This window comes from Fusarium oxysporum, chromosome 1 (assembly GCF_000149955.1).
Source record: "Fusarium oxysporum f. sp. lycopersici 4287 chromosome 1, whole genome shotgun sequence".
Lineage (NCBI taxonomy): Eukaryota > Fungi > Ascomycota > Sordariomycetes > Hypocreales > Nectriaceae > Fusarium > Fusarium oxysporum.
The window spans coordinates 2,328,542-2,352,433 of NC_030986.1; the positions used below are offsets into that span (position 1 = coordinate 2,328,542).

Genomic DNA, 23,892 nt, shown 5'->3' on the forward strand with positions numbered 1-23,892 from the left:
CCTTCAACTTATGCTCCCTCCATCACATGAACCCTTTTATCAGGATAAATATCATATGAACAAGTCTTAAACACCTCATATAAGCTATTTCCTTGGCCGTTGAGATCGTCGTCAATGTTGATTTGACCCTCGTGGAAAGGGAAGGCTGGTACTTGTGAGACATTCTCAATAATCGCGCTACATGTGACTTTGTGGGGTTACAATACCACGATTTGAATGTTATCAAGCAGCGATCTGAATCAAACCTACATCAGAACTATGAAGTTGACGTGTTAATCTTTTTCATGATATTGACTTACATGAAGGCCATATGAAGCATGACTAATCGAGAATGCTGCTCGGAACCAATAGAAACCTGCCAAAACTCTTTTTTACAGTGAGCATCCATAGTGGCACGGGCGTTGATGGATCCTGACAAGTTGCATTTCTAGTGACTTCGATTTATGATAAAAAGAAGTGTCCTTTTACTCGACTGAGTCATATCTTGGAGTTTCATAGCATATAACGGGAAAGCATATTCATTTATTTGTTTGTCCTATCTATTATCTCACTTTTGATTCCAAAGTCTGTCACCATTTTACATTACAATCCCTTGAACTCACTGCAGACATCTACCCTTGAGTTCTCCGACCTTCTACAGTTTTAAATCTGCCCTTTCAATACTCTGCTCGAGGGTTTACAAGAATCACCAATAATACTCCCTAGTCTCAGATCAAATATTAGACCCTGGCCGCCTTCGCCATTCAACCTTGAAGAGCTCTCGCCTGTTTAAAGCATCAGATATTCGGTATGGCTCCCTCAAGGGCAAAATCCTTGTCGCTCATGATCGCCCTCGTCCTGGGTATTGTACTCTGCATCTTCGCAGCACCAACACTCGCCTCAGCTCCAGCCTCACAACCATCTCCCGAGGCAGATGTCGAACTTATCTGCCACACAGATAACCCCAAAGACTGTTACCCAAAGGTGTTTCAACCAACAGATGAGTTCCAGGTCGTCCACGATGATCAGGAACTTCCCCACGGACTCCATGTTCGCCTGAATATGTCCAACGGCAAGAAGGAGGCCAAGATCAATGTCCTCGATGAAGGAAACCCTGCACTCGAAGGCCTCCCGGTTGACCAAGCTGTTGTTGTCGTCGATCAGCAGCAACAGGAGGATCCCCAAATTCCCAGGGGCGCCCCGGCTTATGAACCTATTGGTAAAATCAAGGAGCCTGAGGGGGAGGATTTCGTCGGTAAGCCCTTCTTCACCGCCATGAAGATGTTGAAGGCTGGCGAGACCGGCCAAGGCAAGGAGCTTGACGATGCGCTCGAGGGAATGGAAGAACTGTCACATGATATTTACTACGGTCTCAAGGTCACCGAAGACGCGGCGGTGTTGAAGGCTCTCTTCTGCATGATGGCGGATTCAGATGTTGCTTACCCTGCGGATATCACTCCTCGGGATCACCAAGCAGCTGCCATTCTCGGGGCCGCGCTGCAGAACAATGCTGCGGCATTGAAAGAGATCACCAAGCAGTGGCCTGGTCTCATGGAGGGTCAGTGCCCGAGCAACAGTAAGTCTCTAAAGGAGTCTTTCTATACACCTCTTGTGCCCGCTCATGTTCCATCGTCGCTCAGCACCAAGACGTTGGCCTCTACAGCGAAAGCCAAGGTTGGAGCCATCAACGGCCTCATCAAGAGCGATGTCATCCGAGATGAATTCCTCAAGAACGACGGCATGAAGCTGTTGCTTGAGGTGCTCGTGCCTGAAGGCAAAGAATGGGATACTACACAGCGCAAGGTCGGCCAGTTGGTTCTAGATACTTTCTTGGATGAAGATATGGGTGCAAAGCTTGGTCAGTGGCCTCGCACAGAGCGAGACAGCGACGCAAAATGTCGAGTATTTGAGACAAGCACCGGAGAGGGGTGCTGGGACTACCATGTTGCGAGGATCCTGAAGGAGAACAAGAGAGACAGTGGACATTGGAGCCGGGATCTACATGATCGGCTTGCGGCATTGAGGAAGAGCGGAAAGGTGCCTCCTCGCGTTGAATTGTAGAGCACAGCACAGCACAGCACAGCACAGCACAGCACAGCACAGCACAGCACAGCACAGCACAGCACAGCACAGCACAGCACAGCACAGCACAGCACAGCATAGCATCTGCAAGCGAGATTATTATAAGCAGAGCATAGAGCAACTATTTCAAGCTGTAAAATTGAGTATTGCGACATTCTGCATGTGAGATTGCTGTGCCAAATGTGGTGCAATTGAAGGATTGATCCTGATGTGGTTCGCTAGATTGAGCTCGGTGCAGGAGAATTTCGGACATTGGCCTTACTCCATCTTACAACCAACAAAACATTCATGGATCTTGCTGACACCCGAATCCTGAGATAAGTACCTACTTATATACCACAATCGGCCCCGTTTTGATACGTATTTCTGCTATCCGGCTCTTTCGGACCAAACCTCAGTCTCGTCTAAAATGAATCAAGACGTACCCTTCCAGCTAAGGCATGATAAAAAAGGTCGTGGAATCTTCTCCACCAGAGCCTTTTCTCCAGGCGACATCATCCTCCCATTCACACCAACGATTCTCATCCCCTCACTATCTCACATAAAAACCATCTGCAGCCACTGCTTCAAGCCGGCTGACGTACGCTCCTGTTCCGGCTGCCACGCCGTGTCCTACTGCGATGCCGCCTGTCAATCTGCAAACTGGACTGCAGTACACTCCAAAGAGTGCAAATTACTGCGTAAAGTGACCGAGCAAGGACACCCGGGCATACCGACGCCTGTGCGCGCAGTGATTCAGGCGCTGGTGAAGCCTGGTATTGGCGCTGCGCTGGAGAACCTTGAAGGAAATGTCGAGTCTTGGAGGAAGAGTGACAAATGGGCTGACATGGAGATGATGGCCATGGGTGCTACTGCGTTTACTGGGCAGGGCACGGGTCAAGAGGAATTGCAGAAGACGCTGGCTCTGCTCTGCAAGGTAAGTCCTCAGAAATGTACGGCAACAGGTCAATATACTGACATATCACAGATTCAGACAAATGCCTTTCATAGATATGATGCCGATCTTGGACAGGTCGGCATCTTTCTCGAACCAAAGCTCGCCATGGCCAACCATTCCTGCATTCCCAATGCCATGGTGCAGTTTGTTGGCAGGAAGGCCATACTTAGAGCTGAAAAGCCGATCAAAGTCGATGAAGAGATTGAGATCTCTTACACGGGTATGTCTCCCTGTCATATCCTCAAGATGCCCACTGACATGCTATCAGATTACACGTTCCCTCGGTCCAAGAGAAAACATGCACTTGCACCGTACTTTTTTGATTGTCAATGCCCTAGATGCGAGAAAGACCTCAACGTCTACCAAGTCTGTGCTGGCTCTCCAATCATCAATATGAACCGCCATAGCCTTGTCGCTGATGTCGGCAAGCTTGGCAAGCACCCTGCTGCAACAGATTCGACAAAAGCCTCAACGGCGACGAGTTTCAGCGAGCAACTGTCTGATTTAATAGATGAGAAAGACCCTGCCTTATCACCAGAGAATCGTCGAAGAGCACTTCGAGCTCGTTACCAGCAATGCAAAGGGCTGACAGCCGAGAAGCTTTGGGCAGTATCACCACTCCCACAGCTGCTGACTGAGGTATCAATCCTATACATCGAAGAAAGCAACTTCATATATGCCTTAACTACGGCATGCTTCGTTGCGACTTCCAGCGACCCTTATCGACATGTCTTTCCATGTCATCCTATTCGCATCAAGGGCCTTTTACTCGTCGCCAAATTACTCGCCAATACGGCAGCTGACACAGCCTCACTCGGTAACTCACAAGCCGTGGCATCAAAAGGAGATGTTAACCAGAGGGCCCTTCAGACACTGCAGGACATTGACCAAGTTTCCTTGTGCCAGATGCTTCTCATCATGATTATACGGTCTGTTCCCGGAGACTATGTTCGAGAATGGGAAGTCTCGGCCACTGCTCAGCAGATGCTGGATGAGATCAATGAACTACCAGGAAGAGACCAGGAGTTGTCTCTTATTAACGCCTGGAAAGAGGATCCTGAGGGTGAACAAGCTCGAGCCTTCTTTGAGTATGCTGTAGTGAAGCAAGTAGATTCTCTGGCGAATTTGGGACTTGAGATACTTGAGATGGACTTTGGCTATTAAATAGAGATAACTTGGTGTTGGTTTTGGAACCAACTAGATTCGCGAGTCAGGAATTTAGATGCTTGAAGACTTTGGACCTATTATTGAGTACCGTAACATTACATGATTATATAGATTCCTATATCTACTTCAACCCTCCTGCCTCGTGCAAGACGCGTAAAGTGGTTAAGCTTACAGACACTCTCATTGGCTGCTCTCACAACAAGCTTGCGCCCCACTCTCTAGGTAAAGTCCCTTGAAAAAACGCCTGGCAAGCAAACAGGTACGTACCCTTGGCACAGCAGTGCATCTGCATTCTTGGATCGCAATTCTTTTTTATTTCCTTAAACATTGTTACCTCACGACGTGAACTCTTTTCACGTTTCTCCTTCTAGCGGCGCATTATTTGCGCTCGCACTCGTGTAAAATTCATAATGGGTAAGAAAGCAAAGAGAAAAGCTGCCAAACTCGTCAACAAAGCCCTTACAGCCCTAGGATCTGACCCAATCCCCGATCCCATCGACAAGGTCTCTTCAAGCGACAATCAAGATGAGGCCCAAACGCCCGACAAGTTCGACCAAGGTGTTTCTGTCACGACGGCCATTGCGACTCTCGAGAAGGATGCTTCAACACAAAGCGACGGCAGCCTGAAGCGTTCAAATCCCCATGACGCAGACGACGGCGGAGAGTGGCAGGTCGTTTCACGGGCTTCAAAGAAGCTTAAGAAGGTCCCTAAACCTGGCAAGAATTATCCCACCATTGCATTCTCGCCTAATGCGCGACTGCAATCCAAGATCAATATTTCCCAAATGCGAGACCTGGTTACATATATCTTTGCCGACGGAGCTGGTCCTCAATGGATCGGCATTACCCATCGCCCAGCGTTCCGAAAGATTGTGGCTATAATGATACCCGGTATTGAGGAGGCTATGTTCAAGCACGACGTTGACTTCGATACATACAACAATGCTGATAAGGAGGAAAACGCTGTTGCGGCGTCGCCGGACGACTATTATCCCCGACCACTGAAGAGAGAGCGCCTACCCGAGGCTCTGCAACCATTCGCGGACATGTTCACGCATCTATGGCCCGTCAAGACACCAGGTGATGATAGACACGGAAAGATGCATTCGCCCATGGCCGCTTTCCTAACAACCCCCACCCCGAAGGAAAAGAATGGGACAAAGAAGGGCATCAAACCAGCACATGAGCCTTCGGGATGGAAGAACGAGAGAGCACGCATCACTGAATTCCTTTGTACAGTCGATGATCTGACTGACAACGGCTACTTGGTTCACCCAGCTATGCTGGAAGGTGCTGCCAAAGACCAGTTCGTTCTCCCCGAAGGATGGGTCATCACCCATGTGAAAAGCCTTGAAGAAGGTCAAGTTCCAGAAGACGAAATTGAAAAGGGCAGCATCACAGAAGGACGAAATGTTCTGGCCCTGGATTGTGAAATGTGTATGACTGGAGAGAACGAGTTCTCTCTGACGAGAATCAGCATAGTCGACTGGTTCGGCAACGTTGTACTCGATGAACTTGTCAAGCCTGATAAGCCTATTATCGACTACGTCACCCAATTTTCTGGCATCACAGAAGAGATGCTTGCACCTGTAACAACTACATTACATGACATCCAGCAGAAGCTACTTGAACTGCTGACCCCTCGCACAGTCTTGATAGGACACTCTTTAGAGTCAGATACCAAGGCTCTCCGCATCTCTCACCCTTTTATCATCGACACATCCATCATTTATCCGCATCCTCGCGGTCCTCCTCTCAAATCGTCTCTAAAATGGCTGGCGCAAAAATATCTGTCAAAGGAGATTCAAAAAGTCGGCGCAAATGGCCGCGACAGCATCGAAGACTCTAAGACCTGCCTCGATCTTGTCAAACAAAAATGTGAAAAGGGCAAGGCCTGGGGAACATCTGACTCACAGGGAGAGAACTTGTTCCGCCGACTAGCGCGAGCTGGAACTGCATACAAGGCCCAGGGGGGAACCGCAGGTGGCGCTGAGGTCGGCAAGACGAGCGCAGCTGTTGACTGGGGCGATCCCTCCAAGGGGGCTGGAGCCGGCGCAACACATCAGCTCGGCTGTAAGAACGACGAGGATGTAACTAACAACGTAATTCGTGCTGTGCAGGGAGACCCGGATGGCCTCGAAATCCGCGGCGGCGGAGTTGACTTTGTCTGGGCGAGAATGCGAGAGCTTGAGGCCCTTCAAGGCTGGTGGAACCGTAACCGTGTCGACAACACAAACAGCGACGGTGGTCCTCCACAAGACTCTGAGGCCATCCCATCCGACAAGTCAGAGCTCGAGCAGGCCCTCGTACGCCTTACAGAGCGTCTCACACGCATCTATGATGCCTTGCCGCCCTGCACAGCCTTCATGTTGTACAGCGGTTCGGGCGACCCGCGCGAGATGTCGCGTCTGCAGAAGGTGCAGGCCCAGTGGCGCAAGGAGTACAACACACCCGGTAAGAACTGGAACGACCTGAGTGTCAAGTGGACTGATGTCGAGGACCAGGCGCTCAAGGAAGCGGCGCGCAAGGCTCGGTCAGGCATTGGGTTTATCTCGGTGAAGTGAAATACCAAAGGGACACGAAGGTATCAGATAACAAAGGATACTGTTGCAACTGAAGACGAAATGCCAGATGCGTAGCAAATGCATATCTTGCTGAGGGACTATTTATCGTATTACAAAAAGACTACTTGCATGTAAACAGACCATCGTCTGTTAAAACGTGCACAAATAAACGAGATCAAGTACAATGATCATTACAACTTCTCATTAGAATTGTGCCTAGTAAATCCTGGTTCTTCATCGTCCCAGGATGGTGAGTCATACTCAGAACCTTTGACAGGATATCCCTCCAAAATTATATAACTACACTTTCATTCCCACAAAACCTACTACATAAAAAACAATAGACATGTTGGGGCTTTGATGACCCCTTGTGTAAATCCCCCTCCCTGAACCAGCTTTTTGTTACGCCAACGCTAGTATGGACATTCTCAAAAAGAACATATCCCTAAACACAAAGAAAATTGACTCAAGGCAGTCAGGCTCAAGTAATGAAATTTTGCCATAAAAAGACCCGTATGTAACGCCTTCTCGTTCACTTGTACTTTCAGAGCTCGAGTTCCTTCGTGAGAACCTGCGGCTGCGACTGAATTGTGTTCAATTCATAACCAAAAATGAGGGAAGGTGAGCATGTGTGCTCATGTGCAAGGACCTTGGGGACCTTGGTCTATAAATCGTGTACATGGTTTTGGCCCTTTAGGCAACCAAACAAAAAAGAAACTAGTATTAGGTTGAAACCCGAGAAGGGTGTAGTGACTGATCATATCGACGAGTATGTTATGGTAAGCAAAATAGAAGAGTGGCCAATAGACCTCCTACTTGGCTATAACAGCAGAAGTATCAAGTGCGAGGTCTGGCAGGAGGATCTTCGACAAGCTCGGCGGAGCTGCCGAGCAGATCCACGTCACGGTGCAACGGGTCAACTCGGCTGACACCATGTTGTGACACCATGCCAAAGCTGGCCGGCCGCTCATCAACTGAAGGGCCGAAGTCGATGTTGGTGAACTCGCCGGGGAACTCCATGGACGAATTGGACGACAATCGCTTCTGGGAGTTGGTTCGCTCAAACGGTAGCCGCGATGACGCTGATAGTGTAGCTCGGTGGTGACTTGAAGTGTGGCTAACAGCATCGGGTTCTCCTCGCCACTGGGATTCAAAGGATATCGTTGAGCCTGGCATATTCATGAGGGTAAGAGATGGTGCTCGGCTGTGATCACTGCCTCCAAAGTGGCCAGAAGCACGCTTGGAGCTCTTCCGAGGAATCTCTGGGGCATCGTCATCCTCAGCTTCGCGCAGTGCGATATGAGGCGCCTTGGACAAAGACTTGCTTGGCTCTCGAGGGAAACTCTCGCTGCCGGCACTGAAAGTACGTCGGGGTCGCTCCAGCACAGGACTCTCCGGCTCAGAGTCTTGAGGATCACCGTTGTCATCTAGTAGAGCACTTTGAGGTTGACGTCCGGGAGACCGCCTTGGTCGAGGCTCGTCTTCATCATCTGAGTCAATTGGACCGTTCCGTAGTACGCCCATAGCCACTGGGATACCCTCAGGGGGCGACTCTCCACCATTCCTAGCCATCATGGCTGGAGGCATCCGTGAGCTCCTCACAACCTCGAAACCCTTGCCCTTCTCTTTTGTCTTTCCACCGAATAGATTCCGGAACCAGCCCGAGGCAGTAGCCACAGGACCAGTTGGATCGGCGGGACCAGTTCCAAGTTTCCGGCCCGGGCCGTCCGAGTTCAAGGCGGGTCCACGAACCCCGTAGTAAAAGTCAACCTCGCGAGTGGCATAATCGGGTCGGTTCGGAGGTATACTGGCTTGAGAGTATCCAGCGGGAGGGGGCGCTGGTGTTGCTCCTCGAGAAATATCCGCACCCATATCTGCAGGATCACCTAGACCTCCAGCTGGGTTAGCGCCCTTAACATCTGCTGCGTTAGAGCCACCAGGTCCTTCGGAGTGGATGGACTCGTTCATCGTCTGTCGTCTTCGAGGAGGTCGATAGTAGGGATCGGCAGCATCTATTGATTGTGTAGGATGATGGCGGGCAGCGCTGGGGGAGGGCAGGAATGAAAATGTACTCCTCTCCCCAGGGGTGTTGGGCATGTATGAGCTGCTGCTATCCACGTTCTGCGGCATGCCAGAATAAACATCGATGCTATCGAGCGCCGAGCTGCTCCTATGCCGAGGGTTCATGAGTCCACCGAGACTAGCACCAGACTCGCTTCGAACCCTTCCGCTTGGCATGGCATATCCTGACTTCCCGCTATCGTCCACGTCCAACATTGCTGCTGTCGACAACTGGCTTGCTCGGGATGGACCAGTGTTACGTTGCTGTGTGTTGCGGCGAGACAGCTGTCGCATACCAAAGATCTTTGTGAGTCCACCACGGGTCAGACCTCGAGCGTCGTCTCCGCCAGCTCCAAGCATGCGAGCCGCGACCTCGATAATGGTCTGCAGGGCGTTGAGGAAGAAACCAAATATCAAAGCCGCACCGTGGATTCCTAAGATGATGTAACCAATCCAACCCTTGTCGCCCTCAGAAACATCAAGAGTAGGCACGAATGCTACCATTAGTAAGATAGAAATTAGACGAAGTGCTCCAAAAAGTGTATGATAAGCATTCATCGCTGTTGAACGCTGGAACGGTCGGAAGGCATGGATGGTAAGGATATGAATCACTTCGCAAATGGCGAGCAGTACCACCTGAGCGATACCACTAGGCTGCACGGCACCGACAGTGATACCCCGGAGGAATGTTAGGAAGACGGGAATGAGAGCGAACCCAGCAGCCTCGTCGGAGTATGTATTGTACAGAGGGCCGTATAAAAGAACAGTCGGCAAATCATCGTAGAGGACGGACTTTGGCCTCGTTCTGATTATGAGGTAAAAGAGGTATGCCGCGAAGATTATGAGGAAAACCAAGGTAACGACGGCGAGAGCAATCGTATAGGTCGGAGAATCGCCAGCAGTGACGAGCTGAAAGCACGACAGGGCGATGATCGGGAATAAGAAATAGTTGAAGACAATGCGGACGGCGTTGCCAACGGAAAAGGGGACGTTCTTTGAACGCAGATCTTCCTCCGGGGTGTTGTTGATCTTTCGGAATAACCACTGCACTGCAAATGCGCCCTGAACTAGAGCGGTAACAGAAGCAATGCACACACATAGCCAAACCATCATACCGGCCCAGATATCTCTACTCTCAGCCATGCCAACCAATTGACCAAGCTCTTGAAGTCCGTAAGTGGCATTGGTGACATAAATACCATCGACAACGCTCTGCCATGATGGGGCATCGGCGACAAAGCTCTCGTTGAACATTAGAGTCGACCAGGCCATCTGGCTGACAATGGGTTGATAGAAGCCGGGATAGTCAAGAGTGAGGCCACCGCTTAGCGCGATAAATTGGATATACTGAAGGCAATCTCCAAAGCCCGGCGTGACAAGACGGAGCAGATCAACATCTCGACCATAATTGGAAGTCCAGTGGAAGATATCAGATGAGCCCCAGGGACTAAAGATGGCTGAGAACACGACTGCAAAACCTGTAAAAAGGAGCACTATCATGGGTAAAAACTTGAGTAGCCACGAGAGACCTCCCAGATCCGGAGTCACCGCCATGGAAACACAGCCAATCTGAGGAGCATCGCGAGTCCCATCAATAATCGACATACTAGGTGCTAGGGACGCAAACGCATATGTTGAGTAGGCGTCCCATGTGATGTTAATAGAAGGTAACTTGTATGCATCACTATAAATTTATGGTCAGTACATCTGTCTTGACTTCAATTCATGAGTAGTTTATGGACAAGGACGTACCTATAATCGACTTCTCCGAAGTAAGGTCCAAGCGGGCAAGATCCGTTTACCAATGAAGTGTTACAGAAATTAAATTTGTCGTTGTTGTACGGAACATATGTCAAGAAGTGAACCTTGGGGAAGTAAGTCGTAGCAGTGTTGTAGCCATCCTTCTTCTGGGGAGTTTCGGCGATTTTGCCCATTGATATCGCTGGCATCCTTCCAAGAAGGGTCATCGGGCGGTGGCAGCGCGCTGGTCGTTCGGGCACCCGTGACGTTTCCCCAAACAATAACTCGAAGGTTGTGTTTCTCGTTCTCGGTATCGAAGACGGCATCGGCGTATAAGGGAACCCATTGCAGCCTCGTCGGTTCGTGCAAGCGGTAGGCATCGCTGAGGCAGTTTGTGAAAGGGATCCTCACGGCATGAGCAGGCGATATGGCGTGCATTGCAATGAGAAGAGCGACGAGTAGACTTTTCGACAACCGGGATATCGTGCTATATCGAGGGAGCCACGCCCTTTGTCGAGGGACAGCTTGTGTCATGGTAGTGGAATAACACTGATTGCGTGAGTGGCCAGAAGAATCTACGGGAGCGAAGGCAGCAGGCGCGGAGCCAGATATCGGGGATCTCGACGACCGTGCCACATGTCGCCTCCTGGGCAGGTCTTGGATGAGGCCGCGATGGTGTGAGTAAGGGCGGCAATCTTGCGAACAGTCGACAAGTTGTTGACTGGTCAGACCAAGCTGCATAGCTTCGAGATTAAGACTATCCAAGAAGCTGAAATAACCAAGACTGTTGAAATTTGCCAGTGGAGTCAAACTGTGAAGGCGAGTAATCGGATCCGGGAGGTTCGTGGTGGCTCAGACGAAGATCATCTTGGGTGTCGAGAAGAGTAAGCCGACAGAAGGTTAGAAGACCGACCTGCAAACGAGCAAACGAACGAAGGAGTGAGCGACGTGATTCTCGAGATGGCAACGGATGTGAGATGATGTTTGTTTAAATGACCACGGATCAAATGCTGATTGCTACTAGAGTTATCTACGATGGGTAGACAAAGCTGATGAAGCTACCTGAAATACAGAAATAGGGAAGCGAAGCGAAGCGAAATCGATTGACGGAACGAGCGAGTGAAGAATTAGGCAGGAAGGAAGAAACCAAAGGGAGGAGGAGGAAAAAAAGGCCCAACAGTAGAGTAGCAAAATGCGTGAGCGAATAGGTAGGTTCTGCTGTGCGCGCAATGCAATGGTCGTGTGTCGATCGAACCTGACGGATGGATTCTTTTTTTGGGGGGCAGCAAGGGAAAAGAGACGCCCTTGTCCCAGTCGTTGAAGTGGGAAGAACAATCTAACGGGGGACCCATGGAGAAGTATCAGGTACATGTCAAGTCAGCGCTGGGGATAAAACGCTAGAGGGGCCTGTAAGACGCCCCGGGCCAGACGGCAGTGCACCTGAACTAGCTGCTGGCTGTAGGGAGCTGAACTGGATGGACGGGATTCTGCTTCCCGTAGTAAACGAAACCCTGGCAGGCTTGGTGAGGATTTGCAAGTGTAAGTGGGTTGTTTCCTGGTGAGCATTACGAGCTCTAACTAGGAATTTCTTCAACTGACCCGTATCTCATACTTCTTGTGTCTCATAATGCACCATGATTTACGCTTAAATCTCCTCTTAATCAGCCCTGGCACGAAGGAGTTCGACACCTGGCCTCGAGTGAGATTTTGTGGAATGAATAGGTAGATGGAAGGATTCGGTTTTGGAGCTATCGGCTCTGGTGTCTGCTTCAAAGCTGGGCATTGTGGCTGGGTCCACGCTAAGAACGCATGTCCTATCTTTATCTCAGGCCATCTCAGGGCTCAAGTCATGGATGCTTATCAGGAGAAGACTTCCATTGATTTGTGCGACCAGTTCAAATTATCATTTAAGAGATGCTGCATGTAAGAGGTGATGATTGCTTCCAACCTCTGCAGTTCTTGTCCTACTACATAGAACTGCCTTTCCGTTAGGGATTCCCTTCTCTGAACCTCGAGTATCTGATACTTGTGTCCTGCAGCTTTCGTAAAACAAATCCCCTCCCATTGGATCCCAATCTGCGCTAGCCTTTGACGTTTAGCGCAAAACGTCATGGCTTGCGGCTTAGATTGAGCCCGATGATGGAGCTGTCCCTTCTAAAAACGGGCAACGGCCGCTGGACAACACCTACAAATCTTTCCATCATTTGATCGACGTGTTGCTACCTAGGTTATATATCATGATATTTCGAGTTCAAAGTGGTCTTCTCTCCTCACCAACATACCTAACCAACTCGTTGCCCGCAGTTTCTGAATTGAATCCGGAGCAAATATGCTAGAATTCCAGATTCCCAACTCATCAATGCAAGGAGGCCATCTTGTCAGCCACAGCCACGATGGAGCGGAACGCAACGTATATCACAGTCACTGAACCTCTCTGGGCTACTTCTCTGAATTTGATGCTTTTCGCATACAACGTTGTATGCAGTGCACATATAAGCTGCTTACTCTTTTACATGATACCGCAGGCTCTTAATTGGACGCCATAACACGTTACAACTCACGTCGGACACAGTCTCTTCTTCCCAGCAGCTGAGGTCTCGATATCTGAATGCGGGATGGGTCTGTGATGAGCTGAGCTGTTAGTCATCACCACATCGAACTACACGTTACAGAACAGAAGGACCCCATTTCATGTCAGTTGCTTCTGCCAACCTCGACTCACTCTTCGCCCCGTGGAGCACAGCGCAGATACGAGCGGGAGTTGGGTCAGCGTGGGTATTCCCGTTCCCATCTTGACCTTTGCTCTGGCCCTATTCGTTGACCATTTTCACGAGAGCCTGTTACAGTAGTGCCAAACTTAACATGTGGACGGACCAACCGAGTGGGCTATTTTCAGCAACATCCTTCCATCCACCCATAACAGTGGAATCCATGCGCTCCAGTCTTAATCTTCAGCTCATCTCTACCGTAACCATACGGTTTATACCGGCAGTCTCTTCTATTGTCATCAAGAACTCTATGCAGAGGAATAAGCTCGTAAATCAGTAATCCTTCTACATACAGAGATGATCTGTTTTACTAGCCCCAGTGACACAATCCACTTACAACCCTTGTCCCTCAATTGCTGCCGATTCCTCCGTCAACGTTAAGCGATGATATATACCTTCCCTCTTTGTTGCCTGGAATCTGGTTTTGAGGTCCCCATCAACCTCCACTTCGCTTCAAAGGCCCCCCATCCATCGATATACCCGACATCTTCTAGTAAATTCTAAGCCAGCCGCATCATTACCATGTCAATATCTCATGTTTTATCTCGCCCGTCATTAGAAAATCATTCAAAACGCCATCTCGATGATTTGCCAGCTCATCATTGGGTCATCATAGGGTTCCATCAATGATCTAGACCCCTGAACCCTCTCCCTCACCCTTCAACTACACCCTCTCGCCAGTAGCACAGTCTCAGTCGCCCACCCAAAAACCATCCAGCCACCATCGGAGCATGAAATATCCTGCTCCCCGTTGATGATATTTCCTAGATCCTATTGTCTGATGGTGATGTACAGTGGAGGCCACGCGGCTGACCAACTGGCACATGCAGATCTACATAGCCTATCTCGCAACTTCTTGGCTCTGTCACCAGACATGTACCAACTTCGATGCCTCACTTACTGACTTACCCTGTGGCCTGGTTGTATTGTAGCACTTGCTAATTTCAAGATTAATAAGGTAAGCTACAACGGAACATGGAAACGACCAAACACTTTGGCCGCTATGACCGCCTTCTGAGCTAATGTTTCTTGGTCTTATTGGCGTGCTTTCTATAAACACCTCATCTTGAAGCGGCTTGTGCTTTATGTACCGCCTAGTAAAGAACTCACGTTTCAGGATCAACTAACTAAGGTAGTTGCAGTATGTAACTGCGGCTCCCAACAGATGCTACTAGCTGCACCAGGGTTCTCTTAGATACAATCACCATCCTCAGGTTCAGCTTACTAGTAAATTCTTAGTGTGATTTCATTAACTACCTTCTGCAGGCTGACCATCTAGCCCAGCAGCCCAGCAACCCAACATCTCTAGCCTCGTCAATCTAGTCGTTCCGTCGTACAAGCAATCTCCGCAAGCAAGCGCTCCTCCCTTTCCTCAATTTCCCTATAGTTAACGGTATATGAATGAATGAACACTATGATTGCTTCCTCCCATAGACATTATTGCGCCCGAGCCCCAAACAAAACACTTTACGCCTTCGATTTGCCTTTCACTTCAGATCGAAGTATGTACTCCACCGTGACAGATGGGTTTCCTTTCAGCCACGACTCCGTAACTCGCCTCAATCGCCTGTCAACCACTTCAACCTCGTCCATGTTCTTGAACTGCAGGGCCAGGTCTGGCTTCGTAGCTCGACCTGAGTTCGTGAACTCAAGAGCAGCAGCTTGTAGCTCGCACATTTGAACCTCGACCTTGACCGAAAGGTTCACTGTGGAATCGTTTTGCGATATTATTTCAAGTGGAAGTTTTGTCGACGCAATGCGTTTCAATCTCCCTCCGTTTGCATGAATACGCTGTCGCTTCATGAGAAGGCGTCTAGAATCCAATTCTGCGCTTTCTGAAGTTGAAACGCTTGAACAGCGTCGCTGTCGCTTGAATGATCTTGAGTAGAATCCCTCATTGTGCTGGTCATGGATATGATCTAGCGGTGCTGGGCTGTATTCACCAGTAGCTTCTTCGTCCGACCCTGTGGCTTGTGGTGGTGGTGGTGTTCTCTGAAGTAACACTTGTAGAGAGTGCGACCACTGCTTGTTACCTTGGGTTTGACTTCGTTCAGAATCCCTCATGCCTCCGCAAGAGCTTAGATGATTGTGTGGTACTTGATCGGACAACCAAGATTGCGCATAGGCCTGAGAGGAGAATTCTCCAGGGCTAGAAGGATGCTAGCCTTCCTGGTCCTCGGAGTTCGCGTGACTGTTGTGCAACATTTCCTTAAGATGTGCGTCCGAGTCGTCACGGCTGTTGCTCATCGGTGCATTTCTGCGGTTAAGTAGTCCATTGCCATACCAAACTTGGTCCGACCGACGTCTGCCTTGGGATGCAGTGGGACCACTTCCAAGGAGCAAGCGGCTTTGTCTCAACTCGTCACCGCTTCGTCTGTTGACTGACGGTACCACACTACCCCGAGAAGACCTCTGGGCTCTGGCCAAGATATTGTTGGTGGATTGTCGACGAGAATCACGACGAATTGAGTTATGGGCAACAGTAGGGTCTGATGATGGCGGCGTTTGTAAATTTGCCGGCAGTGTTAATTGCAAGTCTGGCATTGAATTGCGGATTGACTGCTGCCCTAAGAGAGGCCTGAAAGGCTGGCTTGAGAAAGAAGGAGCCTCACGACGTGGAGATGTGCGGGGAGATGGAACGGCATTGGGCCCAGCAAATGGAAGGTTGAATGAGGACTCGTCATCACTTTCGTCTTCGTAGTCTTCTTCCTCATATTCACGGAACAGGTTGAGGAGTGATTCTGACAGTTCCTTCAGTGGAAGGCGTCGATTATGAGAGACACTCGTCAGATAGCTCCTTGTATGAGGTATTTCGGGCGTGGCAGTCTCATCTGTTGCGATTTGGATCGGCTCATCCCTTGATGAGCGAAAATAGTCATCGATGTTGCCGAAACGACGGTTTAGAGTCAATCCTCGACGTCGAGAGTTTGATTGCAATTCATCTCGGACAGGAGGAGTGGCAGCTCGTCGAGGTGTAACATGCACAGGAATTAGTCCTTCTTTGCCGTCCAGGTCGGTCGAAGCGGTTTCCCTCCGTGAAAGATTGACTGTTAATCGTGTCCTCATCATCTCCTGAACTGGTTGGGCTTTCTTAGGACCCCTCGTCTCGTCCAGGTTTCCAGATCGTGAGCTTTTCTTGGGCGAAGTGGGAACAGTGAAAGCAGCGGGAGAAGCCCTTTCGCCACTTCCAAATACGCCAGTACCACCAAGAACTCTCTCAGGCTTATCGTTAAGAGAACCGACAAGTTCTTGGTCGGTCAACAAGAGTTCCTTTTCCATACTATCAAGACGTGCTCCATCTCTTCGTCTTGGCTCAACCGTCTTCGAAGCCCATGGCAGAAGTGATAGGCTATTCTCCAGCGCCACCAACTTGTGTTGAAGTTCTTTGTCACCCAAAATTATTTTGGTGTAAACGGAATCACAGAGATTCTGGAAGCAACTTAGGACGGCTGGTTCATCCACGAAAAGAAGTTCATCTTTCGAAGGCGTCACATTGGGGTCGTATGATCCAGGTGAACACTGAATGCTAAGTTGCATAAATGCATTGGAGGGTGCTCGCGAGTTCTCGGGTGAGTTTAGGACTGCGGAAATACTCGATCTGAAAATAGAAACTAGCTTCTTTCCCGTGCTTTTGGACGATGAAATGGGTCGTGAGTCGACCGAGATGAAAGCTCCCTTCCCCTTGATGATATTGGCATCAGAGTCAGGCTTGGGTAAGGAGGCTACAATTTTCAAATTTTTCGACTGTACTTCGGTTGAAGTTGCTCCAGCGCGAGAGTCCGATGACACTGCCACGAGCTGAGTAGTAAGAGCGTGACCAAACACTTGTGTGATTGCCTCTCGCGTGCTTGGTGCTGAGCATGGTGTGTAAACCCACGGCTGGATTGAGCTACCAGGCACTTTGAATGAGAGTCTGATGTGTGGAAGTGCGATCGCATAACGCTCTAGGAGTCGTCTGATATCTGCCAGGGTCTTTCGGCTCACTTTGATAGCATTTTGTTTCCGAACAGGAAGGTTCTGAAACAAATTCAAAGCTTGGACAGTTGTTCCGACAGGAGCGGAAACAGGCTGTTGTCTGCTAATTCCGCCTGATTTTGTGTTTAAGAGAAGTAGTGATGCAATGGGATCCTGAGCTGTTCGAGTTGTGATTTTGATTGTAGCCAGATAATTGGCACTAGCAAGAGCCTCGCCACGAAAACCAAGTGTCTTGCCGCCTTTCAAATGAAGTTCGTCGAAGTTTCGGAGCTTACTCGTATGAGACCGACGCCCCAATGACTTGTAGTCGTCCACCTGTATCCCACAACCATTGTCTCGGACTTGGACTTTGTCGACGGTGTTGGGAGCAACCGTGATTTCGATAGATGTAGCACCCGCGTCAATACTATTATCAACAAGCTCCTTGACCATTGAGAGAGGGTCTGGAAGCGAAGACGAGGACCGTAGGAGGTGTGCTAAAGATGGTGGCAACACAGATATTGACATTGTGATGATGAGATGGCTTGAAGATGGAATTGAGATATGAACTTCCCAGGTAGTTTATGCTGTATTAAGACACAGCATCTGGTTGCCCGAGAGACTAACACGGATCATGTGGATATTATGCTGGTGGAGTTATATAAGAAGGGGAATTAAAGCAGGGGGGTGTTGGAGAAGAGGAAGATGAAAGGGAAGAAAAACAATTGAGACGAGTGGTGATATCTCGTCTGCCTTCCATACAAATCAAGAACGTAGAGAGATGCTTTGAAGAAGGAGGTGATTCAGCCTCTTACCTTAGTCCCCCTTAGTCCTTCCTTCCGACTAACACATTACACACAGAATGTACACCAGCTGCCGCCAAGAGGTTAGAAAGGTCCGATCAAGGTACGTACCTTCAGTCCCTGCATTCCATCTATCCAACCCTGGAGCCTCTAGGGCACCATCTGTCCCTGTTCCCCTGTGACGTGACCTTCCAGCCCCGCTGTGAGTAGCCCCGCGTTGTCTCTGGCGGATGGAAACCATTGCTAAGCTTCCTTTCCCGAACCTAAACCATCCTCCAACCTCGTCTTCTAGTTACCTACCCATCTCAGTAGATTGCGACAGCTTCATCCCAATTACCGACATACAGACATTCTCTATCGCAGCATCCCAGTTGATCTCAATCTCGAATTCTAACGATGTCTCTCAAGGGTCCCTCTCCGCAACACCACGATGGCTCTGGCCTGCGCATCGGCATTGTCCACGCTCGTTGGAACTCAACCATCATCGACCCTCTTGTGACCGGTGCCAAGGAGAAGCTCCTCGCAGCTGGTGTTAAGGAGTCCAATATTGTCATCCAATCTTGCCCTGGCTCCTGGGAGCTCCCCATTGCCGTCCAGCGGTAACCTCCCATTCATTTGTATCCGTTGATGCCGAGTCGCTGACGTATTGCCATTGTCTAGCCTGTTCTCCGCCTCTCAGATCCAGGGTACCTCGACTGGCGGTCCTTCGGCAACCGATCTTCTGGCTTCATCCACTACCGATCTCACCTCTCTTCCCGCCTCCTCTGGCGCCTTTGATGCCATCATCGCCGTCGGCGTTCTAATCAAGGGAGAGACCATGCACTTTGAGTACATTGCCGAGTCAACTTGCCAGGGCCTTATGCGCGTGCAGCTCGACACTGGCGTTCCCGTCATTCTTGGTGTCTTGACCGTTCTGACCGAGGACCAAGCGAAGGCTCGTGCCGGTGTCGACGGTAAGGGCCACAACCATGGAGAGGATTGGGGTCTGGCGGCTGTCGAGATGGGTGTCAAGAGAAAGGAGTGGGCCAACGGCACCATTGATGGTTAGAACAGCAATGTGCATGACAAATGATAAAATATCACATTTTGGACAAGGCGTGGATAACCTTGGCGCTCGTCAACGGATCGATGAAAGCATGACTTGGGCCACAGATGAATACCATTCCGAAATGACCTCCCAATTAGTCAATTACCGCATAAAGATGTATCTATCATGCGCCAGTCTCAGTCCTAATGAGCCAGTGCTTATCATATCTTTCCCCACGACGCCCGGGTGAAAAGCACTTCTAGAATATACAATTGTATGTGGCTCTCCACTCGGTGGTTGAGCTATTTCAACCCATGGATATCCAGATGCAAAAATAGAGCATATAAACCAATCTTACCTCCGTCTCTTTTGTAATAGTTCCGCACTCACTAATCCTTCGAATTATATCATGGTTCCAAAATCGCTTCCCAGTCCCTTCTTTGACTTCCACATGCTACGCTTCTTGTCTCGCTTGGCCTTCATCGCCTCCCACCCTTCCTCGTCGTCATCATCTGAACCGTCACCAGCGGAGCTTACCACGTTAATAGTAGACTTGCCCTTGGGATCATCCCAGCGACCCAACGCTCCAGACATAGTGTTGGTTCGTCGGTGGGGGTCGGGGGCTGCTGCAGCCGGCATTTGTGATACTGGGCGATATCGGCCGGGAAGACCGATGTTGCTTCGCTCAGATGGCGCAATTGACGGAGTGTATCCCATAGGGGGCATGCCGTGAATCGAACCAGCGTATCCGCCAGGTGGTGGCAGGAAGGGAGCGCCTGAAGGTGGCGCCACCATGCTCATGGTACGCATTCCGGCGTCCATGCGGCGAGGAGGCTCTAAAGCTGGCTCAAGCATCATTGAGTGGCGAGATGAGAGGTCATTCATAGACTGAGTGGCAGAAAGTCCTCCATAAGGTTGCATTGGTGGCATCATTCCGGGTTGCTGCTGCTGCTGGTTGTTGGTAGCCATCATTTGCATAAACTGCATCTGCATCTGCATGAACTGTGACATCTGCTGGGTCATTTGAAGCTGTGCCTGGTCTCCCACGGTGAGCTGTGGTGGCGCCATGGGCATAGGCATTTGTTGTTGAGACATGCCCATGCCTGGCATATTGTACATGCCGCCCATGCCATTCATCACGCCTTGGGGCATGTTGTCGAAAGGAGGTCCTTGAGGCCCATTCATGCCAGGGACGAACTTCTGGCCATTTGCGTTAGGACCGCCGCGGCGCATAGCTCTTGAGCGTTCCTCACTGGCGATCACGCCAACCAACCCTCCAGGAGGCAGGGATTGCTGAGACTCTGAAGCAGGAAGACCGCCGCTGAAAGTGAGCGACTCCCGCATAGCAGGCTTTGCGATACCTGCACCAACAAAAGGGTCCTGAGGAAGACCCCGGGCGAATGCAGGTAGCATCGAATGGCGCTGGTTTTGACCGCTGCTCTCGCCCATCGCCGAGCCGGGTCTTGGGGGCGCCAGCTGGGTTGATGCTCGCAGGTTGGGGTTGGAGCCCATGGTGCTGAGTCTAGCGGGTGGTCGGTTCTTGCTGGGGAAGCCGTGAGCCTGCAGAATGGCCAAAGGAACCTCCTCGTCGTCATCCTCGTCAGAAGCACCCGCCGGGGGTCCGGGAGATGGTGTCTTCATGAGGTGAAGTTGAGGTGCACTCATCGAGCTAGCTAGCCCAGGCCTTTCATGTGATTGCATATCAGGCTGCTCTCCAGTGACTTTCATCATCTGCTGTCGATAGACTGCCATATGAGCCTCCTGCTTTCTCCTCTGCTTTGCTTGCTGCTTGGACTTCTCAATCTCGTCCTCGTCATCATCATAATTGATTTCGTCGTCATCGTCATCGTTGGAGGTTGACTGCATTACTCCATCGCTCAAATCGTGACGCTCTTTGTCTTTTCGGTACTTTTCGAACTGGGCTGGGGTCATGACCTTATTGTTTCGTGGTGGGCTAGGGGCTCGAGAATTGAAACGGTTGGTGATACGCGAAGAATGAGCGGAAGTTCCTTCGAACAAATTGTCGTCTCCTCTGTTGAAGCTGCTGTTGAGAGGCTTCCTCTCGAATGATGAGAAGGAATCTTCGTTTCGTCGGTAACGGCCGGAAGGGGGGTTGGGGCTACTGGACTCGGAAAGCAACCTTCCGACTGCGATGGAATCCTGCAGTAACTTTGCATCTTCATCCTCAATGATATCGGACGGCCGGTTCGACGTCTTGAAGGAACTCTGGTGGCGCGGAACAGGGGGTGGCACATCATCAAGCTCAGGGGTCCCAGGTTGAGATCCGAGAAGATTGTCGTCTTCGTTGCGGCTGTGCCACGACTCAGGGCCAGGCTCAACCTTGGCGATCTTGTTGATACTCAAAGGGGGCGGCTGGATGGGTCGGTTGCTGGTAAGTGAGCGAGGAGCCGCGGACCCGTCAGCCCTCATTGTGGCGACGCTCGCTCTCTTATCGAAGGACGAGAACATGGAGCCGAAATCACCTCCCATATCCATGCCCCCATTCTCCATCTCTAACTTTGGCGGTGTAGCAGTGCTGGTTGTAGATTCAGTCAAGCCTCTAGATCTTCCACCAAAAGCATCCTGTTGAATGGCTGGAACGGGAGGGATGTCGTTGTTGTCAATCTTTGGGGAAGACGCGTTGTGTTTTTTCTGGACCCCAAAAGAAAATGTTCGACCCGCTCGGTTCAGAAATCCGGACCCGCTGGATTTTACTCCAGGTCGAGGAGCGATCTCGTGCAAGTTCTTCTTCTGTGAGTGGGAATGTTTGGGATCGTCCTGACCCTCGAGATTCGTAGAAGACGGAGTAGTCGAGGCATTGCTGTGCCTTGATGAGGTATCAGTTGATGTGGCTTTGGTCGTATTAGAGGCCCCACTTCCCCTGGAAAGGAGTCAGCGCCATGGTGCATGACTTAGGTTGTGTTATTTTTATCTTTCCAGAACCAACGGCAGTCGTGCAACATTCCTTGGCGAGTCACACAGGCAGAGGAGGGAGGAGGCGGGGGATCGAGGGAAAAACTCACCTGTTGCCACTCTTGAGGTCGGCAAACATGTTATCTTCAGTGTCGAGTTCCAGACGACTAGGCTTAGGAATGTGATGACCAGAGTTCCTGGCCATTCTGGCGCCTCCGTCAAATGATTTGCCGAGCGCAGGGTCAGTGCGCTCAATAACTCGGAATGACGATTGCTCTGGTGTTACTGACGCATGCTGAAAATCCTCCGAGGTTGCGGTTGACTTCCGCCTGTTAAACGCAACACCGAATCTAGGCATGTAGAAGGTATAATAATAGAATATCGGTTTGGGATTAGATACAACCCATAAAAGAGACTCGGAACGGTCCGAGCTGAGCTGAAGTTATTGGTACTGTTTTAGTGATCGATATACGGCGGCGTTTTGGGCCAGGTAATATGAAATCGAAACCAAGATATGGAACAAAGATTGCAGGTCGTGCGTTGATGCGGCGTTTGATAACGATAGCGAGGGTATTCGAACCGAACCGTGTCAAGCAAACAAGATGCGTATGATAGACGCGGATAACTGCATGATTGAGGGATCGCCGGTCAGCTGGTGTTGGTGACAAATGATGTACTCAAGGTTGTCGCAGTTGTTGAGGGCACCGCACGTAAAGGAATTGAGCGGGAAAGATAGCAACAGAGCAGCAGCAACAGAACAGCAGCAATAAGCAGTGCAATACGGCCGTGGGTATACAGAATCGGGGACAAGAGGCTTTATCGGAATGAAGAGAGTCGAGACAAGTTCCAGAGAAGAAACATATAATCCGGGTGGTTGGAGGCATGTGTCATTGATCCAAGGCAAAGAGAGTTGAGACTCACATTATGATCTCCAGAAGCGAAGGACGGTTTGTATTAGGAGTAAAAAGTGGCTGGTTAAAGCCGGAACAAGACGGTCGGGGCAAAGGCGAGAGCGAGAGTGAAAGTATGTATGTATAGAAAGTAAGACGATAGAGGCTCAGTCTTAGTCGTCTCGTCTCGTCTCAAAGTCTCTCTCTTCGATGGGCAAAGACAGACTGATAGAACGAGACTTGACAGGCGGCTAACGTCAACGACAGAAACGCAACAGTAAAAAAGTTAGGAAGCGGAGATGATTAGGGGGGGAAGAAGCGAGTGGTGGTGGTGAGGTTTGAACGAGAGAAAGATGGCGAACGAGCAGAAGCGAGTCCAGTCTAGACCAGACCTGACCAATTCAGTGGTGGCCCGACAGGCTACATAGATAGGTACAGGCTACAGTACAAACAGCGCCAGTCAGTACAGTTCATGGATCCAATTCAATCCAATCGACATGGATATTTAGGGTCATGGATAAGTGAACGGCCAAGCACAGACAGACCTCGAAGGCACCTAAACGGGGGTCGGGGGTTGCACAGTGCAAATGCTGAAAGAGTGTGTGCTCTATTAAACCCCCATGGCCAGCGCACGGCCTCCGTCTCGATAGAGAGAAGAGTCGCTTCTCGGAGCCAGTGAGCGAATGTGGAATGAGTTGCTTTTGCGATGTGATGCTATTTGATTCGATTCGATTTCATATAACGTTACAATTCCTATAGAAGAGTATGGACAAAAGAGTGGTTTATAGAATAACCGAGGTGAGTAAATCAAGAATAACGACACATAACAGGCCTATGATAGCTGTAGTGGTTATAACAAACTTTCGGTCAACTCAAGTCAAAACTCGGCAAACTCTCATCAAGTGAAATTCTGTGGAATCGGAGTCTACATATCAGCTCAATTGCATCAGAATAGACAGATGGCTCGCTCAAGTTAATGGTCCCCGTAGACTCATCGTCACAGCCCG

At 50.1% G+C, this 23,892-nt stretch overlaps 7 protein-coding genes across 12 annotated transcripts; 4 read left to right on the forward strand and 3 right to left on the reverse strand.

Moving 5' to 3' along the window:
* Positions 1 to 310: 310 nt before the first annotated feature.
* Positions 311 to 2,064, forward strand: FOXG_17835 (uncharacterized protein). The gene is made up of 2 exons (XM_018397824.1): positions 311 to 376; positions 432 to 2,064. Exon 2 carries the CDS (start codon positions 790 to 792, stop codon positions 2,038 to 2,040), a length of 1,251 nt encoding a protein of 416 aa, XP_018231985.1. The 5' UTR covers positions 311 to 376; positions 432 to 789; the 3' UTR covers positions 2,041 to 2,064.
* Positions 2,065 to 2,470: 406 nt separating this feature from the next.
* Positions 2,471 to 4,162, forward strand: FOXG_17836 (uncharacterized protein; the record flags this gene model as incomplete). Its single annotated transcript, XM_018397825.1, has 3 exons — positions 2,471 to 2,977; positions 3,029 to 3,218; positions 3,267 to 4,162. 3 exons carry the CDS (start codon positions 2,471 to 2,473, stop codon positions 4,160 to 4,162), a joined length of 1,593 nt encoding a protein of 530 aa, XP_018231986.1.
* A 271-nt stretch (positions 4,163 to 4,433) lies between these two features.
* On the forward strand, positions 4,434 to 6,729 carry FOXG_00224 (uncharacterized protein; the record flags this gene model as incomplete). Its single annotated transcript, XM_018376423.1, has 2 exons — positions 4,434 to 4,579; positions 4,637 to 6,729. Exons 1-2 carry the CDS (start codon positions 4,576 to 4,578, stop codon positions 6,727 to 6,729), a joined length of 2,097 nt encoding a protein of 698 aa, XP_018231987.1. The 5' UTR covers positions 4,434 to 4,575.
* Positions 6,730 to 6,899: 170 nt separating this feature from the next.
* On the reverse strand, positions 6,900 to 11,930 carry FOXG_00225 (uncharacterized protein). The gene is made up of 2 exons (XM_018376424.1): positions 10,543 to 11,930; positions 6,900 to 10,474 (listed from the first exon to the last, which is right to left on the reverse strand). The coding sequence occupies exons 1-2, from the start codon at positions 10,908 to 10,910 to the stop codon at positions 7,567 to 7,569; spliced, it is 3,276 nt and encodes a 1,091-aa protein (XP_018231988.1). The 5' UTR covers positions 10,911 to 11,930; the 3' UTR covers positions 6,900 to 7,566.
* A 2,835-nt stretch (positions 11,931 to 14,765) lies between these two features.
* On the reverse strand, positions 14,766 to 18,228 carry FOXG_00226 (uncharacterized protein; the record flags this gene model as incomplete). The annotated part of the gene is made up of 2 exons (XM_018376425.1): positions 15,583 to 18,228; positions 14,766 to 15,447 (listed from the first exon to the last, which is right to left on the reverse strand). The coding sequence occupies exons 1-2, from the start codon at positions 17,778 to 17,780 to the stop codon at positions 14,766 to 14,768; spliced, it is 2,880 nt and encodes a 959-aa protein (XP_018231989.1). The 5' UTR covers positions 17,781 to 18,228.
* On the reverse strand, positions 18,220 to 23,629 carry FOXG_00228 (uncharacterized protein). Of its 6 annotated transcripts, XM_018376429.1 has the most exons (4): positions 23,431 to 23,629; positions 22,917 to 23,324; positions 22,106 to 22,620; positions 19,114 to 21,963 (listed from the first exon to the last, which is right to left on the reverse strand). In XM_018376429.1, the coding sequence occupies exons 3-4, from the start codon at positions 22,351 to 22,353 to the stop codon at positions 19,485 to 19,487; spliced, it is 2,727 nt and encodes a 908-aa protein (XP_018231992.1). In that variant the 5' UTR covers positions 22,354 to 22,620; positions 22,917 to 23,324; positions 23,431 to 23,629; the 3' UTR covers positions 19,114 to 19,484. The 6 variants fall into 6 exon arrangements, with proteins under 6 accessions (XP_018231991.1, XP_018231994.1, XP_018231995.1 ...); XM_018376428.1 differs by having other exon boundaries at positions 18,220 to 21,963; positions 22,917 to 23,562; XM_018376431.1 differs by having other exon boundaries at positions 18,220 to 21,909; positions 22,917 to 23,449.
* Positions 18,254 to 23,422, forward strand: FOXG_00227 (6,7-dimethyl-8-ribityllumazine synthase). Its single transcript, XM_018376426.1, has 2 exons — positions 18,254 to 18,654; positions 18,716 to 23,422. Exons 1-2 carry the CDS (start codon positions 18,452 to 18,454, stop codon positions 19,101 to 19,103), a joined length of 591 nt encoding a protein of 196 aa, XP_018231996.1. The 5' UTR covers positions 18,254 to 18,451; the 3' UTR covers positions 19,104 to 23,422.
* Positions 23,630 to 23,892: the final 263 nt, after the last annotated feature.